Source organism: Paroedura picta, chromosome 5 (assembly GCF_049243985.1).
Source record: "Paroedura picta isolate Pp20150507F chromosome 5, Ppicta_v3.0, whole genome shotgun sequence".
Classification (NCBI taxonomy): domain Eukaryota; kingdom Metazoa; phylum Chordata; class Lepidosauria; order Squamata; family Gekkonidae; genus Paroedura; species Paroedura picta.
This window is the reverse complement of record NC_135373.1, coordinates 43,055,283-43,071,447: the sequence shown is the minus strand read 5'-3', so window position 1 is coordinate 43,071,447 and position 16,165 is coordinate 43,055,283. Positions and strand designations below refer to the sequence as shown.

At 44.6% G+C, this 16,165-nt stretch overlaps 1 protein-coding gene across 5 annotated transcripts in view; it reads right to left on the bottom strand.

Annotated features, from left to right (window-relative positions):
- The window catches only part of LOC143837552 (zinc finger MYM-type protein 4-like), a 52,377-nt gene that overhangs the window by 16,939 nt on the left and 19,273 nt on the right, over positions 1–16,165 (bottom strand). For all 5 annotated transcript variants that reach the window (XM_077337528.1, XM_077337531.1, XM_077337529.1 and 2 more), the window contains exons 2-13: positions 13,490–13,535; positions 10,733–11,260; positions 10,077–10,144; positions 9,168–9,338; positions 8,380–8,458; positions 7,981–8,233; positions 6,718–6,892; positions 5,706–5,918; positions 3,519–3,669; positions 3,306–3,421; positions 1,967–2,242; positions 744–894 (exon numbers count right to left, since the gene is read on the bottom strand). In XM_077337528.1, the coding sequence (XP_077193643.1) occupies positions 744–894; positions 1,967–2,242; positions 3,306–3,421; positions 3,519–3,669; positions 5,706–5,918; positions 6,718–6,892; positions 7,981–8,233; positions 8,380–8,458; positions 9,168–9,338; positions 10,077–10,144; positions 10,733–11,260; positions 13,490–13,535 (2,227 nt within the window). The remainder of the gene's footprint in view (positions 1–743; positions 895–1,966; positions 2,243–3,305; positions 3,422–3,518; positions 3,670–5,705; positions 5,919–6,717; positions 6,893–7,980; positions 8,234–8,379; positions 8,459–9,167; positions 9,339–10,076; positions 10,145–10,732; positions 11,261–13,489; positions 13,536–16,165) is intronic.

Genomic DNA, 16,165 nt, shown 5'->3' with positions numbered 1-16,165 from the left:
CTACCCACCCTGAGCTAACCAGGGATGGGCGAGTTATAAAAATAAAATAATTACTCTTACTCTTACTCTTATTATTATCAACAATGTATGGCACTTCGAGGATGTGGGCACATATTTTTTTAAGTGAAAAGGTTCCAGTCACCCCGGATGCAGAGACAAAGTTTGAAAATCTGGTTGCAAATACACATAGGGGCAGGTCGTTCTGGAGCTGCCTTGAGCTACCGCCTTTCTTCACAGAGCAGGGAGATCACAAATCCAGGGCACGGGACTGTCCGTACACCTTGGCGTACTTCCCAGGTCACAGAAATGACCACAGGGTTGCAAGGACACATGTTATGCTGCTAGACCATTCTTGTGAATGAAGAAGGAACCCCCACCCCATCTTAAAAGGAAAGTAGGAAGGACAGCTTCATTATGTTTGCAGCACTCGTGGTTTGCAGCAGTGAGGTATTTCTCTCCTCCCCCTGCCAAGGGATGGCAAAATTTCACTCCAGAATGAGGATACTGTAGAAACATCTCCTACCAGTCTCTGACAGCAACTGAGGAAGATGTTTCAGAGAAGGAATAAGCAACACGAGAATTTGGGTCAGACTGTTTCCCCTTGAGGATCCCAGATCCATCTCCTTACAAACGGTCTGAGGCCCAAAAGCAAGAGATTTTACCACCCTCGCCAAAGCATGCCAGTCTTAAATTGCTGGGTTGAATGTTCACCTGACACATGACCCGGTCTTGCCCCTCCTTACCCTCACTACAGAACGATTTGTCGATGCCTGAAAACCGCACCGTTTCTTTGATAATCTTCTCGATCTTACAGTATTCGCACATCGACATGACGCTGTTTATCTTCTTGTATTCATCGCAGCAGGTCTTCCCGCAAAACTGGAACATTTTGCCCTGCAATTGGGTGAGAACTGTTTGGTCAAACTGGCTCCTCCAACATTTGTTTGATTTAGGAAGGGGGACATTCCACCACACCCCTCTTTTGGAAGCCTTCAAATTCACCCAATTTTCATTTCATTATCAGGAGTAGGGCTATGCCCACACCTTCAAAGCTTTGTGTGTGCTGTGATTCCATGAGAGCACAAAGTGTGGCAGCAGGCACAGAATCTAAGTGCCTGAGAATTTAAAATTTAAACAAAGCAAAGTTCTAGCCAGGGCGGCTGTGAAGACATTTAAAAGTAATGTGCAGAATGTGCAGAAAACCCAGAAGCCAGAAAAGTAGCTGAAACAGGGCCTCCAATGGCTTCAAGGCTGGGACCTCGGTGTCCTCTGTTGCCACAGGATGTAATAATGGTCACAAGCAGAGAGATTTAAAAGATTAGACAGATGGATGGAAAGGTCTATCAGTGGCTACTAGCCATGGTAACTAAAAGGAACTTCCACATTCAGAGGAAATTAACCTTGGGATCCCATTGTCAGAAGGCAACACCAGGGGAAGGCCTTGGCCTCCACACCCTGTTTGCAGGCCCTCCAGATTAGCTGGTTAGCCACTATATGAGGCAGGATGCTGGTCTAGATGGACCACTGGTCTGATCCACCTCTGATCCTGTCTTTATATCCATGGTCCCTCCCCTGACTAACTAAACCAGAATAAATTATGCAAAATCCTGACAACAAAAAGGAGATCCCTGTAGAACAAATCATGCAAATGTTCTATTTGCATAATTATACAGCTCATATCTTTGGGGGGTAAACGGTAATGACTGGGGAAGGCACTGGCAAACCACCCCGTATTGAGTCTGCCATGAAAACGCTAGAGGGCGTCACCCCAAGGGTCAGACATGACTCAGTGCTTGCACAGGGGATACCTTTACCTTTACCTTTTGGATCAGGGGTCCTGCCTGTACATGGGCTTCTGGTAATGGTTACAGGTTCTGTGTGCCCCCTTTGTGTGGCTCTTTCACTCCCTCACACACACACACACACACACACACACACACACCCCTACACAAAAGATGTTAATTACCCTGTAATCAAGCAGTTCCGGCTTGGTTGCAAAGAGGCGGTTACAGTGCTGACACTTAAGTTTGACCACTGTGCGGGCAAAAGTAACTTGCTGGGACTGGGCGGCGAGTCTCTGGAGCCCGGCTGCAGCTGAGCTGCTCACGGAGCTGGGGGAGACAGTTGAGGTAGTGCTGCCCGCTGCCGAAACCGTTGGTCCCGAGGGGATGCTGACGATCACCTGGCCCTGCGACAAGGGCACCACCGAGGAGTTCATTCCTGCGGGCTTGTTGAACAAGTTCTGGTAGAGTGGGCGAGAAAGCAATTGTCAGCGGTTGCGGGGATAAGCCCTGCTCTACCACCACCATCTACCTTTGCACCAGATCAGGATCCTGGAAAAGATCCTGGAAGTGGTCTCTGGCCAAGGAAAGTCAGTGCTTAAGCCAGACTTTCTCAACTTTTTACCATTGAGCAACCCCTAAAACATTCTTCAGATTTCAAGAAACCCCCAGAAGTGGTGCAATCATGCAGCTTATGGTTGGGAAACATACCTGTGTACATGTCCACCTCTTCAGTTCCCACCTCCTCCAGGCCCAACATTAACCACTAGGGTGGGGGGGTCAGCATGACCATATATGGTCATATCACCCAATAAATGTTTAACAACATTCTAAATATATATACAACATTATTTAACTCCTATCCATTCGAGAAACCCTTTCAGGGCCGTCAAGAAACCCCAGGGTTTCACGAAACTCTGGTTGAGAAAGTCTGGCTTGAGTCATGAAAACTCCTTGGAATGCTTTTATCAGAGATCTGTCTAACAAACTCACAAATGACAATAAATGAAAGAGAAGCGATAGAAAAGGGGTATGTGTGGAAACACACACCTATGCAAGATCGAATCCAAGTTCCACTGAGTCCACTCCCAACAGCTTGCACCCAGATGCCCAATGGCCGTGCCTAGCCCTTGCCATTTGTCCAGAGTACAGTATCGAAAGTGTAGAGCAGGGGTAGTCAAACTGCAGCCCTCCAGATGTCCATGGACTACAATTCCCAGAAGCCCCTGCCAGCATTCGCTTCTGGGAATTGTAGTCCATGGACATCTGGAGGGCCGCAGTTTGACTACCCCTGGTGTAGAGTGTCTAACTAGGAACTGATTTAAATCTCAGCTCTGCCATGGAAGCTTGCTGGGTGACCCTTGGCCAGCCACACTCACCTCTTACCCTACCTCACTAGGTGATCATGGTGAAGAGAGGAGGACAGCATAAACTATTTGGGGTCCCCAATGGGGAAGAGGGCAGGATATAAATGAAGTTAAATACATAAATAATGCTGTTTAAAAAACAAAAACCAAGCCCTACCTGGAAAGCTACCACACAACTATAACTGCAAAAGTTGCGTATGCTCCCATCCGACATAGCTAGGTGATACTGAGGGATGGATGAGGTCTTACAGCTGTTACACTGGACCTGGACACCTGTCGGAGAAAAGAACACCCAGACACGCAGGCATAGCAAAAATGTTCGGACTGCAGAAGAGCATTGTGTGAAGGAAAGGGAAAGGCTGCGTCTCACCTGAAGACGTGACCATCTTGACTCTGTGTGCCGAGAGACAGTTCACGGAGCAAAACAGCTCCGTTTTCCCAACGTTGTTGGTGCTTTCAATCATCTCAGCTGAAGACCTCAGGGATTTACACAGGGCGCAGGGAGTGATTTTTGCTGACTTCTGAGGAAAGAGGAACGTGACAGAGTCTTTTGCTGGGAGCAGAAACAGGTTCATTTACTTTGCAAAGTAGCCATCTGGACAAGTTTAAGAGAGAGGACACAAACAAGTATGCACGTAAAATAAGAACAGCATGCTTGAAGCTTGCTAAAGCGCCATTTGTATCGGGAAGAGAATATCCTCCCAGTTATCCCTTTGCTGAACTTCAGTTCAGTTCAGTTCAAACTTTATTACAGTCGTTCAGACCAAGTTAGACAAAGTTAATACATAAAAGACCAAAATAATGTGGTCACTTGATATAATACAATTTAAAACATCATAAAATTAAAATTATGCTACTTTAGAACATCGGATTTTTATGGTGGCGGCACAAAATTTAGCCAGCTGAACTTCTACCCAAGAATCTCATGTCAATGAGGCCAAAATCTCAAGTATCCCGTGAATCCCTGGAAAGAGGCCAAGGGACTGATAGAAGACCAACACCAGGCAGGTGCACGGGCAGGAGACAAATGGGGGTCGGGGTACATCACTCTCACCCCAATCTTTCCTGGTTTTTCTAACCTAAAGAAACTCCAATATTTTTTTTTCCTGTTTGGAATTAATGATTGCTTAAAGCAGTGGTCCCCAACCTCCGGTCCGGAGTCTGGTACCAGTCCGTGAACCAGTCGGTACCGGGCGGCAGCTCATCCTCGTCCTCCTCCCTGGCTGCTGCCGGCTCACCTTTGCTGCTCTCCAGAGACCACCATGGCTGGGCCTCCCCCTCGGTGTGGCACTGCGCAGCTGCTGCTGGCAACACCCCCCAGCGGGTGGCGGGAAGTCAGAGGCGCCAGTGGGAAAGCATGTGGAGCAGGGGCTCAGGCAGCAGCAATGTCCCACGGCAAAAGACTACCCCCCCTGGGCCTCAGTAAAATGGTCAAGCATTGACCGGTCCCCGGTGATAAAAAGGTTGGGAACCACTGGCTTAAAGGTAAAGCTCTGGTCTCTCAAGAGGTGCAGTATGAAAAATTTTAAGCAAGAACCAATTGCTTTTGGCTTTAAAATATAGCTCCTGTGAATATTTTTGACTTATGCAACATGTTTATATGGATATACTGTGACTGATTTTGTAAACAATTTACATGCTGTGACATGTAGGATGCTAATGCATTATTAAAGAGTTCACTGTTACAATATCCAAATACACTAGTCTTATAGCAACTGCAAGAGGCAATTTCTCTCCATAGAATATCTATTTTTTGCATTTCCTGCTTTCAACTTTTATCTTCCCTACCTCTCAGCAGGCCAGAACTAAGACATATGTGCTGAGGTAGAGTAAGGTGTCGCAGTCTGCAGCTCTAATGCTCCCTCTCACATTGACAGTATTTGCAGTTTTGAGCCTAGAAAATCTTAAGCAGAGTTACATCAATCCAAGAAGGAGATGACTGCTTAGGATAAAATACTGCATACTTTTCAGCTTTCCCCAAAATTTCTGTTAGGGAAAAGAAACAAAATGGACAAGCATCCCCCACCCCATGAGTTAAATTTTTGGGGAAATTTTACATCTTTAAATGGGAAAGGATTGCTTTGGACATCTGGAGATAAACAGTTTGCCTCCCCCCCCCTCCTGGACTATAACAAACTCACCCACTAAGCTCCATGGTAGAATAAGGATTCAAAGCCAGATCCTCCCAGATCACAGTCTGATTCCCTATCTGCTACAATTTGACTGATGCCTTTCCCTGATGTTCTTCTCTATTGTCATAGCAACCCTGACTGCTCTCATTTTCCAGTCTTACAATCCCGTTGGAAGCCAATGCTGAGGTTAAGGTAGAGTGGGGTAGACTTTCAAATAAATAAAAGTAACTTAAAAATAAACATTCAGCAGAGAATTGCTGCAATTATACCAAGGACAGCGTCCCCACAGGTAGGCAGCCCATCCTACTTCTTGCATGCCTGCCACGGGAAGTGTTGGGGCTCTTTCCCCTTTTCCCCATGGCTGAACATGGGAGCCTGTGTTTAAAAAAATAACCACGTGAGAAAGAGGGAGGAGAAAACCCAACCTGTTTGTACGCAGTGACACACGTTGAGCTGCAAAACTTCTTGGACTGCCCCTCTATCTGGAGCATGTGGCACTGGCCCGAGGCACTGTAACAGTAGCCCCCGCAGTTTTCACAGCAGTTCATGGTCAAGTTGTTCGCTGAGCGGAACTTGGAGAAGCAGGCATCGCTGCAGAGCTTGTGCACCACATTCTGGTAGTTGACCTCATGCCGAATCTGGAAACGGGATTAGGGAGGGCAGACAAAGTTGGTCCCACCAGGAGACCCTGTTCCCTGTTCAGCAAACAGCTGTGTCTAAAAGACTCATGTCATCCGTCTCGGTTTTAATCCATTCTGAGAAGGCCACGTGCTTCTTGAGCCTTCCTCCTCATGCTGACCAAGCCAAACACCAACCCAGACTTCCAACTAGGGTTCCCTGGCAAACTTTGTGGCTTGTTGCTACTCTAAGCACTGTCAGGAGAGAACTGTTTTAAAATACCAGCATTGCACTCAGTGTGACATCTGCCACTGCTGGGGAAAACCTGGAAGTGATATCATTTTGATCTAGGAATGACTGGAAACCATGATTTACCGTACTGATCCCAATGATTTTTAGAGCGGAATAATTTCCGGTTCTCCCCAGAAATTACATCCTGGCATGCATGCTACCAGCATCCCCCATACCCTGCCTCCCAAACTCTATTTTCAACCGAACTGTGTACTGAGGTTTATGCGTTCCACCCTCTGAATACTTCTCATCCTTTCCCCACCCCCACCCCCAAATTTCGGCTCTCTCTTCTTTGGATATGAAGACTATTCTGGACTGGGTACCAGAAATTCAGTTTCATTTGCTGCAGCTTCAGAGTTTGGGGATAGTGCAAAAAGCCTTAACATGTCTTCTTGAGGCAGACTGACCTGATTTTAAAGGCAGCTCAAGAAGTTTTGTGACTATACGTGGATTTGAACACCAAGTTGCCCGAGCCACTCCAGGAACCCCGCCCACTGCCCCAACCGCCTGGCTTGCAAACTCCGTTACCACCGCATTCTTCTGGCACATGCTGCACTTGGTGGAAATGCTGTTCGTGTGGATGGTGACAACAGGCTTCCTTTTCAGCTCATAAATGGAAAGACACGACTGACTGCAGAAATCCTTGCTGGAGTTCGTGTTGTCAAACTGAGCGGTGATCACATCCTTTGGATTGAGAATATCTCTGGACAAGTTAAAAAAGGAAGATGTCGTTTTTTCAGCTTGTCTTGGATTTGAAATCCCACCCTCCTTAAAATAAAACAAAACGATGTACATTGTAGCCCAGTTCACAAGTTACAGGGAACACATATACAATCTGGTTACAGAGTACACTGGATCTTTCTTTATACCTATGTTGGAGTAATTCTCATATGACATCTGATTTATGCACACCTGAAGGGCTAAAAGAAACTCACACATTTGCCCAGGTACAGGTACTAGCCCCGGGTTCATTTGTCAAGCAAACACAGGAAAGCATCTTTCAAAAGGGAATACGGCTGTAGTATAGCAGAGTGGGTCAGGAAAGCACTCTTATAAGAGGAATCCAGAGCCAACACAACTGTTTATGATCTATATTACTCATCTATCATATATGCTAACCTGCTCCTACTACATTATTTTCTACTTGGGTAATATTATGATGTGCTTTGTTTGAATGGATATTACATGAAGACCGTATTGTTTTTGATACTTTTACGCTGTTTCTAATTTGCAATCCTAGTCCTGCTACATTGCTTATTAGGTGTCTCAACCTATTTCATGGCGCTGCTTCTAACTGCGTCGCCTGCCTTGAGTCCTAGCAAGAAACATGGGGTATAAATAAAATTAAATGTGTGCTGGCCCTTTCTTACAGATAGGGTACGCATGTACACAAAAGCTGTACATGTGTCCACGCTAACACATGAAGAGGTCTACTGAAGGGAGACTAAAAGGGGTGAGGGAAAGGATCACCTCTTTGTGACACAAGACGTATGTACGTTGTGCACAGAGGATCTCAGGCTCAATCCCCAGCACCTCTGGTTGAAAGGGCAAGTAGCAGGGCTGGAGACATGTTATCCCTCCTGGGTTTTTTCCAGGAGCCATGTCAAGCTGTCACCAGTGTTTCCCAGCCATGTTTCCTGTTGACGGCCTCCTGGGCCTTGCAATCCTAGCTGGGACCCTCCGGCTAGGAGACCCCCTTCCATCGATCCCTCCACCCTTTTCTTCTTCAGACGTGGCCAACTTTACAACAAGACACACAAGTTTTTCAACCATTGCCACAGGCGCCTTTACTTTGAGCAGCTGGAACAGGTTTTCTTGGTAGAAGCTGGTGATCGGGTGGCTGGAACCGTGTATCCAGTCAGGCACAGTGTGGAACAGAACAGCTGAGTGGATCCTTTCCTCTGATATGCCGTCTGGCCCTTCTGGAGGATCTTTTTGCAGCCTGAACAGGAAACCCGAACTGCCGTAGTTGGAACTGAAGGAAGCAGTTTGTTCATGCCAGAAGGAGGGGCATTAGAAGGGAAACCCGATGACAGCTGTGGAGCTTACACGAAAAAAGAGAAGGAAGGAAGAAAGTCCATGGTTATTGCAATCCTTAGGAAAGGGGTGAGGGTCACCTCTTTGTGACACAAGATGGTCACTGGTTGCCATTCCACACCCTTCTCCCCTTTGGCGTCTCCATGTCCTTACCAAGAGGGCTACCGCTGACCGAGAATACAGCACTGATCTTCAGCTCCCCTTCCTGAGTTTTTGGCTGCCGGCCATATTCCTGAAACACACATCAATTCCAAGCACTTGGATTAGCAACACCCAACCCATGTTGGATTCTGAACCATATCTAACTCCTGGAACCTTTCTCTGTTTTGATCACCGGGGGGGGGGGGGGGGAGGAACCCTGCCATGACACTCTCCTTTCCTGGGGCAGAACAAGAATATCAGTCACATTGCCCATGGCTCCATCCAACATTCTCACCCAACCCCAATACATAACTCCAAGTTATACAGAGAGCAATCTGGGAAAACACTAAGGATTAGAAGCTCTGACTGTGATCCAATAGATTTCCATGAGTGTAAGAGGAAGTGATTCTTGTGACACCCAACACCCCTCCACCATCCTCTAAATTCCCTCCCCCCAAATATTCCTGGTACCCCGCCCCCACCAAACAAGCATTTCAGGAGGTCTTTGGGATTGCAGCACAAGCTGGGGGGAGGGGTGTACACGTTCACGTGAGAGAGATAGAGAGAGAGAGAGAAAGAGAGAAAGGGAGAGGGAGGGAGGGACAGAGAGACTCCTATCTGGAAATCTGTGGAAGTCCTACATGTGATCCAAGACTCTCTGAATGCAATAGTGATAATATCAAAAAGACTCCAAGGCAAACTATTCCCCTTCAGGCTCCGTTTTAAGTCAAACTCAAGGGGGAGGGGAAGTTATAGAACAACACAGCAGTCACCGTATCAGTGGTACAGCCTCTTCTTACCTCAGTATTTTCTGGCTCATCCTTAATTTTGTTCAGCAGTCCCTGCTGAGGCGCCAGCGCCTTGTCATAATCATTGTCCAAAGGCTCTTCCTTTATTCTGATATTTGGTGCGTAGGAATTCCCAAGATCTTGACCAACAGATTCTTTGTTAGCAAATGGGTAGCTAGACTCCTGGAATACAAGAACCATCAGAATTGTGTTTGAGTGCATGCATGGGAACACACATTATGCTCCCCAAATACAATTTGGCTCCTTTGTCTTTATGGTTTTCAAATCAGTTCCAAAGATGCAAAGTCTTTTTTGGCTTGTACCTTTAAAATTAAAAATGCTTACAGAAGACAATCCTTATTTCCTTAATTCCTCCCACTTAATAGTTATAGGTGTTCAATAATAAAATCTTCTTCTAGCAATGTTAAAAAAGAAGACATTGCAGACGAAGAGATGCTAAAATTTCATATGCATAATGAGGCAAGGTGCATAAATCAGAAGGAAGTGCACTTGGACAAACTGGCTGGGTGTTTTACATCAAACTGGGAACTTCAGCTAACAGCACACCTATTAGGTCCAGATGTTCTACATGTCTAATTTTGCCTTCCAATCTTCCTGTCATCCTCTATGCATCACTCTTTCTGAAAGTCCCCTGTCTGTATCATGCAATCTGTCACCTCCTTTCCTAGGTCACTACTTCTTCTGCCTTTCCTACACCATTCTCTTTTAAGACCTGAGCACCTCAGCCACCAATGATAGCAATGGACCCATCTGCTTGCCTTGAACTCCTATATCTTTACACCAGCTTAGCCAATCACTGCCAGAAGTGTCATCACCACCATTAAGTTCTTATGCCCCTCCTACACCAAAGCAAACACACCATGTTATGCAGGGGGGGGGGGGGGAAATGCAACAACTTACCCTGAAATTAGTGTCTGGTGTTTGTGGTGCTAACTGTGTCCGTAGCGATTCTTCTACTTGATTAGAAACTGAGGGGAAAATGCAGATTCAGTTAAAATTCTGGCAAAATTTTGCAGAACTTGTGTACAGTCTCCGGTGAGGCTTTTATGGGTATTATACATTAAGACCGTATCAGAAGAAATTAAAATTATCCAACAGGCCTTGGTGGGCTCTGACTTCTATTTTTTGAAACAGTACACAAATGTTTAACATATTAACTAGAGGCCGTTCTTGGTGGTGGAAAGTGCTGTCAAGTCACAGTTAACTTATGGTGACCCTTTATGGGGCTTGCAAGGCACCAGGTGAACAGAGATGGGTTTGCCTCTGCATAGCAACTCTGGACTTCTTCAGTCATATTCCATCCAGGTACTAAATGGGGTGGACCCTGCTTAATTTCTGAGATCTGACAAGACTGGGCCAGCCTGTTCCATCTGGGTCAGGGCAGAGGTTGTTCTTACTGTGAGACCAAAGGAGTCCACTGTCCTTAATGGTTCACAAAGCTAGCTGACTGAGAGACAGACAGATCTGGTCCACTCCCTGCCCGAGACATAATAAAATGAACAGGAACCGATTTAAGAGCTTGTTCTATGCCCAACTCCAAGTAATCAACCGCTTACCTGATTTATCGAGGAAACTGCTTTTCAATCTTGAATCCAACTCCTTCGGCACTTTCTCCAAGCGCTTATCCCGCTCTTGAAAAGGTCCTTCTCTGGCTTTCTCCTTTGACAAAAAAGCCTCCTTACCGTCATCTCTTGCTATGCTGAAATCTTTCCGAATGGGCTTAAATACAGGGGGCCCTTTGTCAAAGGGCGAAGAGAGGTCCTTCTGGATCATGTTTTGCATTTGCAAGTCTTTCTCATTGTCCACAGCATGATCCCGAACCCTCCGCCCGTCTCCACGGCTATCATCAGGGCGAATGGCAGAAGGGAGACCATCCTTTGGGGCAAAGTTCTGTTCATCCTCATTATCACTCCCAACAACAGGAATCCCTGTAAGATCCCCAGAGTTCAGGAAGTAGTCGCTGTCATCCAGCAGCGAGTTTGTAGAGCTTGTCCGGTTCTGCATTCTGTAGGGCAGGCTGTCAAATGCAGGGCTTAGACCATGGACTGTTTTCTCGGCCATTTCTGTATGGACAAGGTCAACACCTGAAGAGCAGAGGAGAATTGGAGGTCTTGAGAAACCACCCTCATTTCGATTCTGGAAGCAGACAGGAGGCTGAATACATTGTGGGTGGAAGGGGACTCTTATGTGCATGTATTATGCAGAGTGCTATTGGGCTTGAACAGTGTTTTTTACCTAATAGAAAAATTGGGGAATTGAGTGGATCCATGAAAATAAACTCTTTTGGGTATGGGACAAATACTTTTCAAGACAAAGTTTTATTAAATCAGAATGTGTAATATGATTTTTAATATAGGACAATTTATGGAATTACATAATTTAAGTACACTGCTTTAAACATATTTTATAGATTATGTTTAGAGTTTGAATGTGAATATCCTGGGCAACAATTAATAAGTTATATGTTTGATAACGTATTATTAAAGAAATGTGTTTTCAATGTTATAAAGGATACTAATAATAATACATTTTCTTTTGGGTGCTAGAACATTTGTTTCCAAAGTTCAACCTCTCAGATAGCAAAAATTAAGATACATGCGCTAAGGCCACATCGGGTACTGACTATATCTGCACTTTTGCTCAGCATATGCAGCCTTCTGACCTACAAGAGTATAACTCCACTTAGGATTGCACTGTAAGGCATTTATACTTTTAAATTCCATAAATATGCCCAACAGCATAACTGTACATGCTGTTATTAATTACACATTTCATGTATAGTTTCGATGGGTACCTATGCTGGTTTCTACTAGAACAACTAAATTTGAGTGCACAGCACTGTAGAGACCTACAAGATTTCTGAAAGGGAGGTTTTGGAAGTCAAAGCTCTCTTTGTCAGATATATGTTATGTATCTATGCAACTATACAGTGAATTTGACATTCCAGAGTAAGAACTACAGGCCGGTGAATCTGACCTCTGTTGGAAGGGGAATAATGGAGCAAATATTATAGGGGGCAATTTGCAAACATCTGAAGGACAACGTAGTGATATGGGGAAGTCAGCACAAAATTATCTCCAACAGGTCCTGGTAAACTAACCTGATTTCCTTTTTTGACTGAGTGACGGTTTTACTAGATTGGGAAACTCAGCTGGTGTTGTTTACCTGGATTTCAGTTAGGCTTTTGGCAAGGTTCTCCATTATGTTATGTTGGGTAAACTGGAGGACCGCAGACTGGATTTTCGGATAGTTAGGTAGATAGGGAACCTCACCCAAATTGTGTTTCATCAGATCGGAGGGAGGTGAGCAGTGGGGTGCCACAAGGTTGGGTGCTGGGTCTGATATTTTTCAACTTTTTTATCAATGATCTGGAGAAGGGGTGGGTATTCATTAAATTTGCAGATAACACCAAATTAGGAGGAGTGAACACTCCAGAAGGCAGAGACAGAGTTCAATGAGATCTGAACATGCTGGAAATGAGAAGATGCAATTCAATGAGGATAAGTGCAGAGTTCTAGATCTGGGTCTCAAAAACGAGAAGCATGCATACTGGATGGAAAATACATTTCTGGGTAGCAGTGTGTGTGTGAATAAGATCTTGGGGATACTTGTGGACTGTAGGCTAAATAAGAAGATACAACGTGATGCTGAGGTAAAAAAGGTGAATGCAGTCTTGGGCAGTATCAACAGATGCATCACAATTAAAATGACAAGATGTGAGAGTCCCCTTGTATACTGCACTGGTCAGATCACACCTGTCTGCAGTTCTGAAGACCTCACTTCAAACTGAACGTGGACAAAATTGAGAAAGTACAGAGAAGACCAACAAGGATGATCTGGGGCCTGGGGACTAAGCCCTATGAGGAAAGGACTTGGGAATATTCAGCCTGGAGAAGAGGAGGTTGAAAGGGGACATGATTGCTCCCTTTAAGTATTTGAAAGGTTGCCACTTAGAGGAGATCAGGGAATAGTTCCTGCTGGCAGCAGAGGACAGGTCCCGCAATAATGGGTTTAAACTACGTGGAGAATGGTTCTGGCTACTTACCAGGAGGGAAAACTGCACAAGTCAAAGTAGTTCAGGCTACCTAAGGAGATAGCAAGCTTCTCCTCACTGCAGTTCTTAAGCTAGGCAGATACTTATGGCTAGGCAGTTACATATCCTGGATGTTTTAGGTTGATCCTGCACTGAACAGAGGGTTGGACTAGATGGCCTGTATGGCTCCTCCCAACTGTATGATTCTTATCTTGACGCAGGGACAATAGCTTTAATTCACAAAAATATGTTTAAAGGAAAGAATGAAACCAGTGCTTACGTTTTTCACCCAGGTTTCCGAAAACTGCATCAGTTTTGTCTTCAAACTGCAATCGGGGGGGGGGGGGGGGGAATCACATCATTATTTTGGTTATTTTATGTAAAACAAAAACCCTTCCCTCTTTCCCAGCTCTCAGTGGAAACAAAAATAAAACAAGATTCTATTTATTCTTTAAAAGATTTCTTCCAGACTCCGGAGTGGTTAATTACAAACTATAAAGCCAACAAAGAATTAAAATCCAAAAATTCAATAACAGACTATATACTGGTTCAAGAGTAAAATGTATAATTCCAGAGCATAGGACATACTCATAAAGAACAAACAAAATCCAAAGTCCGGGTAGAAAATGTTTAATCTAACACCTTAAACTTAATAAATCAGGCACAAGTTGGACAGTATCATTGCAGAAAAAGTCATGATGCCCCACAACTTCAGAAAGTGAAGGAATACCAAGAAGGGCCTCAGTGATGCAAAACTTAACATTGTGGGGCAGATTCAAGTTCATACAGGAGGAAGTGAACTTTTAAATTAAGAACCAGCAAAGAAATACTTTCTTTTTATAATTCATACAATTTGTGATCAAAAATAAGGGCATTCATAATATGAGTAAGTTTTTGTAAACATCACTGGGTAATCTGAGTAGGATCTGGATAGAGACCCTGTGCAGAGTTCAGCTCTCTTCTGTAAAGCATAGTTTCTGCCTGCTAATCACCTTCCCTTCCATTTCTATCTCCTTTTCATCTTCTGCCTCCCTCTTCCTATTCAAAACATTCCAAATTCTATTGAGCCCTCACTCAGACACCATGCCCAACCACAACTTAGAAAGCACTACCCACATAAATAACGTTTTACAAAATTTTATAAAAAGAGATGGGTCCCTGATTTTAAGGATGGGGGGGGGGTCAGGAATGGGAGCAAATGTGAACTGCATATACTAAATCATTTCACTAGAGGAATGAATTTAAGCCAAGGAAGATAAGCCAGGATTTGAGGTCAAAAAGGTGGAAAGAGTCTGAATAAAGCAAGGTATCTGATGTCCCCATTTGGCTTTCAGTATAGGTTCCTATGGGCAATATGAACCCAACCCACAAATCTAACAAACATAAGAGAACAGCCCCTGTAAAGTTTCAACAATTAACACACCCTTTTGCCTGAAGCATGAAAATAAAATGATCACCATCCCACTGATTTAACCCCACCTACCAAAATAAAAGTGGAGAATGTAACTGCACTTGCCCCAGGCTGCAGCAAAAAAAATCAGTAACAATACTGTACTCACAGACATTTATATTAAACCCAGCAAGGACTAGGTGACTTTCCTTAACAGGAATGAGCCATAAGAAATGATGAATGCACAGGATTAGGATCTGCCCTGGCTTCTTATGGCCTTTGGGACACATTTCTTCCTTTTCACACCCAACAGTCCAGCAAGACAGAATACTCTTTTCACAAAAAGGTGCATGAAAGCCCTATGCATGCACAATGGTTAGAGTTGCCAAAATGCACGAGGTGCCTGGAGATCTCTTGAAATTGCAACTCATCTCCAGGCAACAGATATCCTATGCAGGGTGAACTCTGTATCATTCCACCCTGCTGAGGTCCTTCCTGTCCCCAAGCCCTGCTCTCCACCCCAAAATCTCCCGAATTTTCCCAACTCATAGTAACAATGGTACATGTAGGTCACTCTCCCTGTGACTAGGAAACCTGCTTTTCCCAGGGTTCAACCCACATGGAGAGATGCATACACTTCTCTGTACCTTCGATTCCTTCAAGATAATGCATGAGTGTTGGGAGCAGGCCAAAGCATTCCACCATGATGTCCCTCCTGCCATTGCACGTGTAACGTTCACAGAAACAGGTTCTGAGCAGCTAGCCCTGACCTCTGAAGTCAGTGTTCCTCAGAGCCAGCACACTTCCCCGAGCCCTACTGCACTCCTTACACTGCCCTCTCCCCCCGATTCATGGCAGTCACCTCAACAATTTCCCAAGGGTTCCTTCACGTTTCAGCCAAGTCATCTTCTGCAAGCAAAGGACGACATCTCGGTTTAAACTGCTTTTGGTAGCTGAACTTCAGACTCCGCTGGCTAACGCTTGGTCAAGTAAGGGACTTCCAAGGAAGGTAATCCCCAGCTAGAGCTGGCAGTGAGCCTGGAAAAAAATGCCTTGTCTCTTTAACAGAGGCCCAATGTGTGGAAATGGGAAGCTGAAATTTTTCACTGTGTGGCGGTTAGTAGTAGCCCATCATCAGCTTCTACTAAAGGGAATGGATATTTTTCTCCAGGCTTGTTGGTAACCCTATCTCCAGTTCAAACCTCTGTCTCAGCCCATGTCTTTGGGAATCTTGCGTTTTTTGGACACCTACCTGCTGTAAAGATTCAATAATATTATAGGATTCTTCTAGGATTACAAATATAATACTCAGGTCACAAAGGGGGGGAAATGCTATACAATAAAGACAATAATTAATATTCATATCCAGGATTTTAATTAACATCTTTTCATTTTGTGCGCTCTCTCTTTTAAAAACATATTACCTACCTTGAGCATCCTAAAACAAGCCAAAATTAAAAATACATATATATATATATACAATAAAATCAGTAGGCTGCCACAGTTATAACATCCAGACTTTTCAAATTTAGTTTTTTTTTTGCTTTCTGCAACATGAACAGACAA